The 12,038-nt window shown below is 54.2% G+C and overlaps 1 protein-coding gene across 1 annotated transcript in view; it reads right to left on the minus strand.

Moving 5' to 3' along the window:
• Positions 1-11,243: 11,243 nt before the first annotated feature.
• The window catches only part of TRABD2B (TraB domain containing 2B), a 189,573-nt gene continuing 188,778 nt past the window's right edge, over positions 11,244-12,038 (minus strand). Inside the window, exon 7 of the mRNA XM_014454558.2 lies at positions 11,244-11,519. Within this exon, the coding sequence (XP_014310044.2) occupies positions 11,291-11,519 (229 nt within the window). The 3' untranslated portion in view covers positions 11,244-11,290. The remainder of the gene's footprint in view (positions 11,520-12,038) is intronic.

The raw sequence follows: 12,038 nt of genomic DNA on the forward strand, positions 1-12,038 counted from the left end.
GAACAGCTCTTGGTAAAATTTGGCACAAAACAAAGTACATTCTTCTTTCAATGAACATGGCAATTGCATTCCTGTAAGATGCAGTGTGTATATTGACACTTTGCAAAAAACAACAACAAACCACAACTTTGTGTTTACATAAAAGGGTCTAGGCCAGGGGTGGGCAAACTTTTTGACTCGAGGGCCACAATGGGTTCTTAAACTGGACCGGAGGGCCGGAACAAAAGCATGGATGGAGTGTTTGTGTGAACTAATATAAATTCAAAGTAAACATCATTACATAAAAGGGTACGGTCTTTTTTTTTTTTAGTTTTATTCATTTCAAACGGGCCGGATCCGGGCCGCGGGCTGTAGTTTGCCCACGGCTGGTCTAGGCTCACATAATTACAAATGTTTTTCTCCCATAATGAATGTCTGGCAAGTCATGCAAAAATTGTGCCGATGGAGGCTCATTCTCTGTGTGGGACTCTTTACGTCCCACACCCATGATCGTATACCCTCCCAACAAATGTATGAAAGCTAATCCCCCCAGATTTCCAAAACATCCTGTGGGTGGTGGTCCTACCCCTGTTGAAAAACAGATTTGGAGGTTTTCTCTTAGAAACGATGTATGTAAGAGGGAGGGCTCAGACCTGTATTGTTCCCAGAGGAATAAAAATTTAAAAAAATATATTTTTATTGATTTCAGAGAGGAAGGGAGAGAGAGATAGAAACATCAATGATGAGAGAGAATCATTGATTGACTGCCCTTTGCACGCCCCCTGCTGGGGATTGAGCCTGAACCCAGGCATATGCCCTTGACTGGAATCAAACCTGAGACCCTTCAGTCTGCAGGCCGACGCTCTATCCACTGAACCAAACTGGCTGGGGCCCAGAGGAATAAAACTTAATCCTAATCTTGAACAATGCTTAGTGTTCAAACATAAGTTAATAAACTAGATATTAGTCCACTCAGGGGATGCAAAGATGAGTAAGACCCGGTCTCTGCATACATGGGCTTTGCCTTTTTTTGTTTTTAAGGGTAATAAGACACATTCCCAATTACTATGTATGGATGCGAACGTTGAAAGTGAAGAAGCTGATAAAAAATAAATTTATTTGAAATATGGAGTTGGCGGAGAGCTCTACAGATACCCTGGACCCCCAGAAAGAGGAATGAGTGGGTCCTAGAACAAAGCCCAAAGCATTGCTGGAGGCGAAAAGGACAAAACTGTTGGTCCTACTTCAAGCTCATCATGAGAAGGCAGAGTTCTCTGGTAAAGACAATAATGCTGGGAAAAATAGGAGGCAGCAGGGGAAGAGGAGGACCAAATATGAGATGGACAGACCCTACAGAAGAAGCCATAGGCCTGCGTCTACAGGGCGGGGCTGCTGAGGACGGGACACTGTGGGCATCACTCATTCATAGGCTCGCCAGGAGTCAGAAGCAACTCAACAGCACGTCACACACACAAGACGTAAGGAAACCATAATCTAAGGCAACATACACATGAAGTGTGGCCTGCTCTTCAGAAAAGGTGCAAAGTGTGAGGCTGGGGGACCAGGGCAGCTTCTATGAGGAGGCAGAGTTAAACTAGGCCGTGGAGAACAGAAAGAGAATTTTCAGGTAAAAATAGGGAGAAGGGGAACTTGGCTCTGGAGGGGATAGTGGGGGTTGATAGTTGGAGTCAGTGAATTGGGGGCCGGTATAGGGACATACAAAAATTGTGCAGGCAGGATGGAGGCTTATTCTCGGTGTGGGACTCTTTGCATCCCTCAGCCAGGATCGTGCCCCCCGCCCAACAAATGTATGAAAGCTAACCCCCCTCCCCCATAGCTCTATGTGGCTGGAGCATGAGTTTTGGGAGGTTGAAGAAGACAGGTGGCTGGAGAGATGGGCCAGGCGGACTGCAGAGGTCTGGGCAGGGGGGCCAAGGGGAGGGAAGGGAAGGAGGAGGCAAGTGTGCTTTCCTATCAACTCCCACTCCTGGAGGAAGGCCCGGACCCTCACAGGAGCCACCGCACACTGTACTGGGGCCCGCCTCCCACGAAGCAGCAGGCTTGGGAGGAAAGGGGAGGGTTCATTTCTCTAGTTGGGAGCGCAGTGTAGGGCACGGTAATTTTCTGTTGAATAAATGAATTTTTTTGAACAAATCTACACATGCCCGGTTCTGAACATAGGGTTTGGCCCTCTGCCCACTCAGGTTTGTGGAGGGTTTTGGAAGCTGAGGTGAACTGGACTCTGGTCCATTGCCCTGTATCCAGGTGAGATGAGGCCAGAAGATGCGCCTGCAAGTCAGGAACCCAGGGCTCTGCCTCTCCTGGCAGGTGCCAAGATGCCTGGGCACAGCTTCCCCTTGGCGGTCCCCTATCTGTTCCACGAGGGGCGGAGCCTCTCCAGCTCCCACATCAAGCCTCTCTCCTTCCTGTCACCTGTTTGGAGCCTGAGGTCACAGCCTGAGCAGCACTACCCCCTGAGGGCAGCTAAGTCCCAACTTCTGCTGAGGGGGAGGGGGGGGCGCCCCAAGGGTGTGGGAAGCAGAACTCCCGGTGGTGCTGCCCATGCCCCCCACTCCCAGCCGTCATCACAGGAAAGTCCTGGACCATGTGACTTCACGTGTCGTCGCTGGGACCAGAGGGGAAGGGAGCTGGGCCTCTTCATCTTCATCATCCTCATCACCGTGCAGAGACCTCAGGGCACTCAGGGTCTGCAGAGCACAGGCACACCCTCTTCCCCCAAGTCCTCACGGTGCTCTGTGGGTCGGGCATCCTCTCCCCGTTTGCTGGTGGGAACAGAGACTCAGTGGGAGGAAGAGACTGGGCTCGCACATCAGGCCTTTACACTCCGTCCTAAAGCTGCCTGTGGCTCGCTGCAGCCCGCAGGGCAATGTCCAGGTGCCTCAGCGGGTAGGCCACAGCCCTCACACGTAACGTAACTCTGGCCCACTGCCGAGCCGGCCTCCCCTGCCACCTTCCCCACACCCTCCAGGTCACAGTCAGTGAAGCCTCCTCATCAGGTGCCCGGGCACACACTGCTCAGATCCCTGTGACAGTGGGCACACCTCCCCTACCCCAACCTCTCAGCACAGACTCCGAAGTGTGAAAATAAGCCCCCGGAGCCAGCCTCACCACTCCTCGGCACCTCCTCCCTTCCTGCCCTAGTCCAGGGTGCACCTTAACACTCCTGCATGGGGCAGCCAGGGTGATTGGAAAAGTCGGCCCATCAGATACCATAGCGCCAGCACGGTCTGACCTCTGCACTGCAGACGGCGCTCTCAGCACCAAGCATGGGTCGCTTCATGTAATCCCAGGGCGACTGAGGAACAGAGAACGTGAGTGACGTGCTCAGGGTCACCTAGTTGACCTCAGGGGCTCCCATTGCCTTCCTGATAAGGTACCGACTTCTGCATGTGCACAGTGAAGGCGTCCAGGCCTGCCGCTGCCCTCCACTCCCACCGCATCGCCTTGGCCTTGACAGGGCGCCTGGCCGCGCTGAAACACTCGCAGGCCTCCAGCACGTGGCTGCAACCACCAACCCGTGTGTTGGGCCCTGGTTTCCAAGAATTTTACATTCACCATCTCATTAAAACCTATTGCAACCTCACCGGAAGTATTTTTATTATCCCTGTTAAAAAGATGAGGGAAATGAGGCTGAGGCCCCCTGACCACCTGCCTTTGACCTGGCTGAGCCTGGAGAACCTTTGTGTGGGGGAGGAAGGGGGAGGGGCTGCTCTACTGAATCTGGGGAGCCAGGCAGGCCTGGGAAGCAGCTCATGTTTTCAAGATCCCCTGGGAGGAGGACACTGCTTGCTCCCAGACCTGTCCCTAGAGGCCCATCCATCTTGGCCGCTCATCCCAGGCCATAACCTGCTCAGTGAATCCATGCCGGGTCCCTGCTCTACACAGACACCGCTGTGTTCTCACTCCCCTTGGTCCTGACTCTCTGCTCTGTGTTTTTCTTTCTCTCCACTTAGGCCTCTTCCCACTACTCTCATTCATTCTTCTCTTTACTTCTCTCCAGAAAGTCTCTGCCTGTCTCTCCATCTGCCTTTGTCTATCTCTGTGTTGATCCCTCTCGCCTTCTCTGGATCCCCGCTCCAGCTTGCTGTGTATTTTCCTTCTCTTCCATCTATCGCCTCCTGCACCCCTTTCCCCAAGCCCTCTGCTGCCTTCCTGCTCAGCCCCTCCCACCCTTCCAGAGGCTCAGGGCAGTGGAGGTGGTGAGAAGTTGCAGGGGAGCCTGGGGGGAGGCTCCAGTCCTTGCCTGGGGGCTTGTGTCTTCAGGTTGGAAGCTTTATCACTCCTCTTTCGTGACTGATGGGGAGGAAGAAATGGAAAATACAAAAAAAGAAAACACAGGAAGTGTTTTGCAAGCCCAGAACTGACATAAAACAGGATATTATGAATATTTTCTGAAAATGATTTCTTTTTTTATGATGCTGTAACAGTGGCCAGCCCTGTCTGGCTGGCTTGCTGGCTGCCAACAGCAGCAGCTGGAGGCCCCCCACCCTCACCCCACCCAGCCTGCCCCAGCCCGGATCCTGCCCCTCATCAGGCCTGGGTGTTTCCTCGGCTGGGGCGGCCCTGGAAGGTAATGACGAGGTGGGAGGGCTTCCTGCAGACTCTGAGCTCTGGAGCTCCTGGGTCCCTTAGCTCAAGGAAGCCCAAGGCCAGCGGGTATTGGCGTCTCTCTGCCCACCTGCAGCTCAGACGGCCAGGGCATGCTGCTCCAGCAGACTTGACTGAGATCATCTCAGACACCTAGCTCCGGGGCTGGGGGGCCAAGTCCTCCCAGAGCTCCTGATGCCCTAGGACTTACACTCTTGTGATCTTGTCCTGTCATTGAACTCGACACCTCTGCCTCACACCCTGTGAACTTGGCCATGAACATTCCCTCAGCCCTGGCTGAGTGGCTCAGTTGGTTGGAGCATCGTCTCATACTCCAAAAGGTTGCAGGTTCCTTCCAGTCAGGGCACATATCTAGGTTGCGGGCTTGATCTCTGGTCAGAGCAAGTTTGAGAGACAACCGATTGATGTTTGCTGCTCTCTCCCTGTGAAAGGGAATGGGGATGCCCTCTTGCTCTCACCGGCCACAGCCCACACGGGACAGCACAGCATCGCTGAGCTGAAGTTAAGAGAATTGGTTTGGAGCTTAGCTTCCAATCTTGGCTCCAGCATTTACAAGCTGTGTGATCTGGTCAAGTTACTGAACCTCCCGGTGTCTCGGTTACTTCATCTGTAAGATGGAAATAGCAAGAGTAGGTGTGAGGATGAAATGATTGAAGACTTACAAATGCTTAGAACATTGTCTGGTACATAATAAATGTTCAATAAATGTGAGCTTCCAGTTGCAATATTACCTTATCTGGGGGGTGGGCCCACCACACGCAGCCCACATGCTCTTAGTAGGAGCCAGCAAGAGCTCACTAAGCACGGCCAGTGACCTGCCTCTGGTGAAGGCTCTGGGGTTCCAGAAGCAGACACTCCCCACCGACCTCACAGTGACCTGCCTCTCTCCCCACAAGTCCCATGGAGGGCCCATCTCTGGGCTTCTCAGAGATGCTGGTGCCCCCTCATGAGTGTTAAAAGCAGGGAAGGTATGCGGTCATTTTGTGGTTTAGAGTGCTCGCTCAGGCTGCAGAGGGGAGAGTGGACCGGAGGGGACACAGCTGTGGGTGGCAGTGAGTGGCTCAGAGGAAGGTGAGGAGGTCTGGGCTGGAGCAATGGGATGGAGAGAGGAGAAAGGACGAATAACGAAGAATCAGGTCTTGGAGAGTGAGGGAGAGAAAGGGAGGCCCCGAGGGTGAACCTCAGGTTTGAGGTCTGTGGGCAGCTCATTCTTGCTGGAGAGGGCTACCCGGACCCCCTTGGCATGAGGCCTCTTGAGCCATTGGACTGCTGCCCAAACCACCCTCCCAGAACCGGTCTGAGTTTAGCACGGAAAATGGGCCCATCCCACTCCCTCCACGCCGCTGCCTCGGGCCTTGGCCCTCCCAACAAAGGCAATTTCCCCCAATGTTCTCTGGCAGGAGGAGGGATCCGTCAGCACACAGAGACACATCCTGCTGAATTCATAATGTCTTTTATTAATATATTATGCTACAAAAATATTTTTGGCAAAATAACATTAATAGCATCTTTCTTTGTCTTCTATTATATTCTTAAAGAACTCTTCATAATTCACAGAGGTGCAGGGGAGAGGTGATCGAAAGAACAGCATCACGGATACTTTCAAATACATTAAGGTCTGAAGCGTGTGTCACACAGTGCGAGTCCGGTGGGGACCTTCTGCGATCCCTCTGAGGCCCAGGGCTGGGGCTCTGGCTGCCTCTGTTTTGGGCTAGAATCTCCCTTGGCCAAGAGCCAGGCCCTGCCACCCCAGCTACGGGGGCCCAAGATGCCTGAAAGCCCCACCGGAAACTTCTTAGACTGAGGCCCCATTCAAAGCGCACTTTCCCCCTCGTGGGACTCATGGTGGAGCGGCCCTTTGAAGCTCCTCTGCCACCTCTCCTTCCCGCTGCGTGCTCCCCAGCCCAGAGCAGACTGCGGGTCCTGGGAGGAGAGCCCAGCATCGATCCTGGGGAGGAGTGGCGTCTGGCCTTCCTGGAGCCCCAAGATTGCACACAGCATCTGCCCATCCCCCCAGAACACCCCAGGCAGCGAACAAGGTCTCTGTTTGACAGATGAGGAAATGGATGCTCAGAGAGGGGCAGGGACTTGCCCAAGGTCACCAGCAAAGTGAGGACTCTCCAGAGTATCTCCGAGAAGGAAGTGCCACAGTCAGAGAAAGGGTGGGGGAAGCTGATGCTCCTGGGCCAGGGCCAGGTGAGGCTCCATGGGCTCTCATGACCCCGTCCTTCCCTCCCCAAGGGTGGGGGCAGGGAGGCAATCAGCTCCGGGCTGGAGCCAGGGTCCTGGGTTCCAGTCCAGCCCTCCCCCACGGCCCAGAAGTCCCCCTGCCCAGGGCAGCCGGCCGAGCCTGCCAATTCCGTCAGGCTGGCTGGGCTCTTGGAGAACCGTGGTGCGCGGCTGGACTGATTCCTGAACCTTATTGGTTTAGACAGCCAGCCGGGTGATTTTTCTGGCTGCTGAGATGAAGTTTTGGAAAAATCACAATGTTCAAAGAACCTGAGCATAACAGAGCCAGGAGGGACTCTGGATGTCATCTGCCTCGGTCCCTTGCCAAGACTTGAAATCTCTGCCATATCTCTCCAGCCAGGGTGCCTACAGCCCCTGCTCACACACCTCTCCTGACAGAAACTCACCTGCAGGGGCACCTGTCCATTCTCACACAATTTTGGCTTTGTAGAAACTATTCCACTAGCAAAGCTAACATCTGCCTCTCTCCTTCTTTCCTTCCTTCATTTCTTTCTCTCTCCTTCCCTTTCTGCACAGCTGTTGAGTGCCATCTTTGTGTCAGATGAAGATACAGATAAGAGTTCACACGACTCTTGCCACCGTGGAGCCCACAATCCAATAAGAGAGCACACGTGCAATTAGACAGTCTCAGTGGGTGTTGTGCTAGATGCTAGAAAGCACAAAGGAATCACAGGGGGCTTCTTGGAGGAGGTGTCATCTGAGTTGATCCTCAAAAAATGAGCAGTTAGAGTAAGAGAAGGGAGTTCCCAGGCCTAGCAAGCAGCATGTGTGAAACGTCCTATCTATCCTAGAAATGACAAAGATGGTTCAGTCTGGTCAGGCACAGAGTGGGAGAGGAGAGATGCAGCTGGCGAGGTCAGCAGGGCCAGATCATGGAGAGTCTAGAATGCCAGGCCGAGGATTTGGTTCTTATCCCACGGCCTTGGAAACACTATCGCCAGCTCCAATTCTGTTCTCTGCACACAAACCATCAAAGCTGCCATTCCCAGGTAGAACGTCTCTTATCCTTCACAGTGTTTGTCATAAGCTTTCCTTTGGTGGGGGACCTTTCCTTGGGATCTGTTGTCAATGGCACCAGACTGAAGGCTGGGCAGGTAGGACAGAACCCTGAGCCTCTAGGTTTGCCCAAGTCTGGCTGAGACCAAGAAATAGAAGATGGAGCATTCAACATCAGGAAAACTCACTAATGGTCTTTCAGAGCAAAGGTGACCTTGCTGGTAAGTACAGGTGTCCGTGCTGCCTGGACACCAGATCTTTGAATCTCAGAGGTGGAGGGGCCCTCGATGGCCTTGTGCAACTCCTGGCAGCCTGACTCATGCACCTTCAGTCCAGGCCTACACCTGGCTGCGGGGTGTCACACAGCCTGGAAAAAGACTAGAAGCATGGCTATGCTGACCAGCCCCAGAAAACTCCGGGGTCATTCAGTCAGGTTTCCTGAGAGACAGGGGATCTGGGCCACCACTAACTTGTTGCCTAACCTTAGGCAGGTCACATAACCTGCTGGGTCTCAGCCCGTCCATCTTCTCTGCCTGCCTCAAGGCCAACGTGAAAGCCCTAAGACCTGTACGCGATGCTCGCAGAACAACAGGGACATTTTATGAGGCTGAGCACATAGCACATGCTGGGAAAAATGTCAGCAGTGGTGGGTAGATCATTTCCAAGTGTGTGATTGGCTGCTGATGGAATGAAGGCTCTCCGGCCCAGAATGAGAGAATTCACGCACCCCAGCCATTCAATTTCCATAAATGTGCCTCGGGCCTTCTGGGATATAAACAGCAAGCTCAGTTCATTTCAAACCCTGGCCAGTGGGTGGTCCTCAGAGATCAGCGCACTTCGGCTGCAGATGTCTGACCCACGCTGGCTCTGGCTGTCCGGGCGGCACACGTCCACCTAACCAGTTAGCACATCCATCTTTCTTTAAACGCTTGAGTGCTTATCTGAGGGAGAGTTTGGAATCCTCCAAAACTGCACCAAGGAGGGGTCTGGGGAAGACTAGGGCTGAATCTGCCTGGTTAGGGGACTGGATAGGATAACCTTGATGTTCCTTTAGGAGCCCAGGACTGTGCTGCATGTCCCTCTCAATGCTGAGTTCCGCTAGGTCGGGAAGGTGGCAAGATTCGGGCCCAACATGGAGACTGGCACTGCGTGTGCTTGATAATCACACGCTGCATTAATTTACCTCTGGCCCCGTGCCTGGCACAGATCTGGGCACGCGGTCAGGTGCCTGGACTGTTTACCCAAATGCTTCATCTTTAATTAACCTCAAGTTCCATCTCAATACATCGCATGCCACACTCTGCCCCGAGCAGAGGGAAATCTGGCCTGTGTGTTTCTAATTCCTTTACACTTATCTCATCCAAATAGTGCTCCGCACGAAGTGTTTGATGTCCCCCAGGCCTCTGAGCCTGCTTTATAACTCAGCTAAGCCCCTTCCCGCTCAGAAATAGGAAGTCACATTTCTGCCAAGGATAAACCCTGGCTGGGGTCAAGTTCAGTTTACAGCATGATGCCCATGGGGCTGGCTGGACCCTCTGAAGTAGAGCTCGGGGCTCCTGCCAGGTCTCAGGCTCAAACACATCCATCCAGGGCTGAGCGGAAAAGAATTCAGAGGCCTGCCAAGATGCCGGTGGGACCTCTGACCATCCAATGAGCTGCCCTGGACTCTACTACTTCAGAAGGGAGACAGCTGCCCCGCGGGGACTGGGGTGAGTCAGTCACTACCAGGACTGCCAGGGAAAGGCCTGGTGCAGTGACGCCGGAGAGCACTGGTCTGGGATTCAGCAGATATCCAGCTGTGCAGTTTTTGGGAAATGCCCCCTCCCAGGCCTGATTATTACTCTTAGTTATATGTCAGATGAGGGGTTCTTTCTGCTCTCTGGTGCCAGGGCCCTGTAATTGATGAGCCGCCAGCCCTATGAGGGTCCAGGACTGGAAGGCAGCCAGACAGGGTCCTCTGCCTGCTCGGCCACCGCCTTGGGGGCAGAGGATCTAGGTCTGTCTCTCTGAGTCGTAGTGGCCTGACTGTCCCCGTTTGCCTGGCTGCCTGTCTCCCCACGCTTCCCACAGCTGCCCCCCATTCCTTAGCCTCTGATTTGGCAGAAAAGCCTCTCATTGGCTTCAGAATAAGACAAGTCTGGGCCCGGGACACGTGGCACACACAAAGAGCCCTTTGGCAAGAGTGACCAACATGAGAACTGGGGCCAAACAGGTTCTTTGGCGGAGTAAGAAGCTTGTGCTGGCCCTTGGAGCCTCCCTGTGTAGAGAGAACGTGGCAGAATCCGATCCAGGAGATAAGCATCACTTTTCCATCACATTACTTTGGGGCCATGTCCTGGCTGGGTGACCTTGAGCAAGTCCCTTGACCTCTTTTGGGGGCGCGGTTTCCTCATCTGTGAAATGGGGATAGTTGCATCTCATAGAACTGGTGTGAGGATCAGTGATAAAGTGAGTGTGCAAAGTGCCTGCCACATGGTAGGCTTTGGACAAATGGTGGCTCTCGTTACAATTAGTATTACCATGTGACTCCCAGAGCCCCTGTTCCTGAAACTGCCCTCTGTGCCGACTCCTGCCCTGCGGCAGCTCCTTCCATTTGGCCGTGACTTCAGTAGCATCTCCTGTAACCCACGCTGGATTAATGCTATCAGAGCAGAGAGGTCTGGATTCACATCCCGATCTCCCACTTGCTGAGTGACCTTGGGCAACCAGTTTCCTCTCTTAGATTCACCATCAGGCGCATGGGCCTGGGAAACCACCTCCCTCAGCACCAACCTTCTTCCTCCACCCAGGGCCTTGGCCAGAACACTTACCAAGAGCTCCGCAGGCCCGTTCACAGACACCCAGGGTTTACAAAATAGCAGCATTCTCTTTCCGAAAGTGTCTTCCCAGCCCCAGATGCATCGACGGGAGGGAAGGACCGTCAGCGTTCACATCTCTGGCTCCCAAATCCAGCTTCACAAAAGCTAAGCTTGTCTGCCTGCCCCTCCCTCTGAGGTCCCCGCGGTGGGAGAAGCCAGACCCAGACACAGGAGGCTTCCGCTGGTCCAGGAGCCGGCAGTGCACAGCCACGGTCCGCATGAGGTCACAGGTGTCCTGACAGCCTGGCTTCCCCGCCTGGGTTGGCGCTGGGGCTCATTAAGGGGTTACTGATATAGGCCACATAAAAATAGTTTTATCAGTGGAATAAATACACTTTTCTTTTTTAATATGGACACATATTTTACAAAAGAGCCCCATAGCACTATGGGAAATTAAGATCCTTCTACAAAAAAGAAGATGTAACTCGGGTAACAATAAAGCTCTAGGGTTCTAACGGATCCCGACTGGACCGCCCGTGAGGTGTCAGGCACCCCTGGGAGGGGGGTGGCAGGGGCAGAGGGGTGTGGCCACAGACCCTCCTACGGTTTCTCTGGCTTCTCTGCCCTGGCAGCCGAGGTCAGGAGGGCCCGAGGGTGTGCAGCAGGAAGGGGGCTGCAAAGCTGGCAGCGATGACGGCCGGGAGGAGGCCCAGGGCCGGCTGTGAGTGGGCAGACACTGAGCCGCTGGCGGACCCCGGCTCTTCCTGCGGCTGGAGCTGGTCGGAGAGCTGGAAGAGGGGCCTGGCGGTCCCGGAGCTGGAGCTGTGCGTGGGCTGGAGGGGCAGCGGGGGTGGCGAGGCGGTGGTGCTGGAAGGAGAAGACACATGGAACTCTGAGTGAGCGCTCCGCAGCCCTGTCCCGTGCTGTGGCCTGAGGTTCAGATCTGACTTCATCAGATGAAGGAGAAAACAGGGGCTCAGACAGGGACAGTGAGCAGCCAGAGCCACACAGCAGGCTGGCTGAGCTCCTGAGGCTGCACTCACCCTCCTGTGCCAGGCTCCGGGGGGTGGGGGAGTCGGTGGGCTGGGCATTGGGAGCCACGGGGCTCGTGTGACCACTCAAGAGAACTGAGTCCCAGGCAGAGGGAATTAAAGTGTTATGGAGAATTAAAGTGTAGTTAAAGTGTATCTGGGGTCATAGTGGGGCCGTCAGCCTCCACACCTATGTATACAGATGCCCCGCCCTCCTATTGCCCTCCCACAAAACACACAAACCACCCCTCCCACCCCCTTATCCCAGCGGCCATTTATTGAGAGTATCTCTGGTCCTCGGAACTAACCTGCACAGTGGCTCGCATCACCCCTTCACCAGATGAGAAAACTGAGG

This window comes from Myotis lucifugus, unplaced genomic scaffold (assembly GCF_000147115.1).
Source record: "Myotis lucifugus unplaced genomic scaffold, Myoluc2.0 scaffold_37, whole genome shotgun sequence".
NCBI classification, from domain to species: domain Eukaryota; kingdom Metazoa; phylum Chordata; class Mammalia; order Chiroptera; family Vespertilionidae; genus Myotis; species Myotis lucifugus.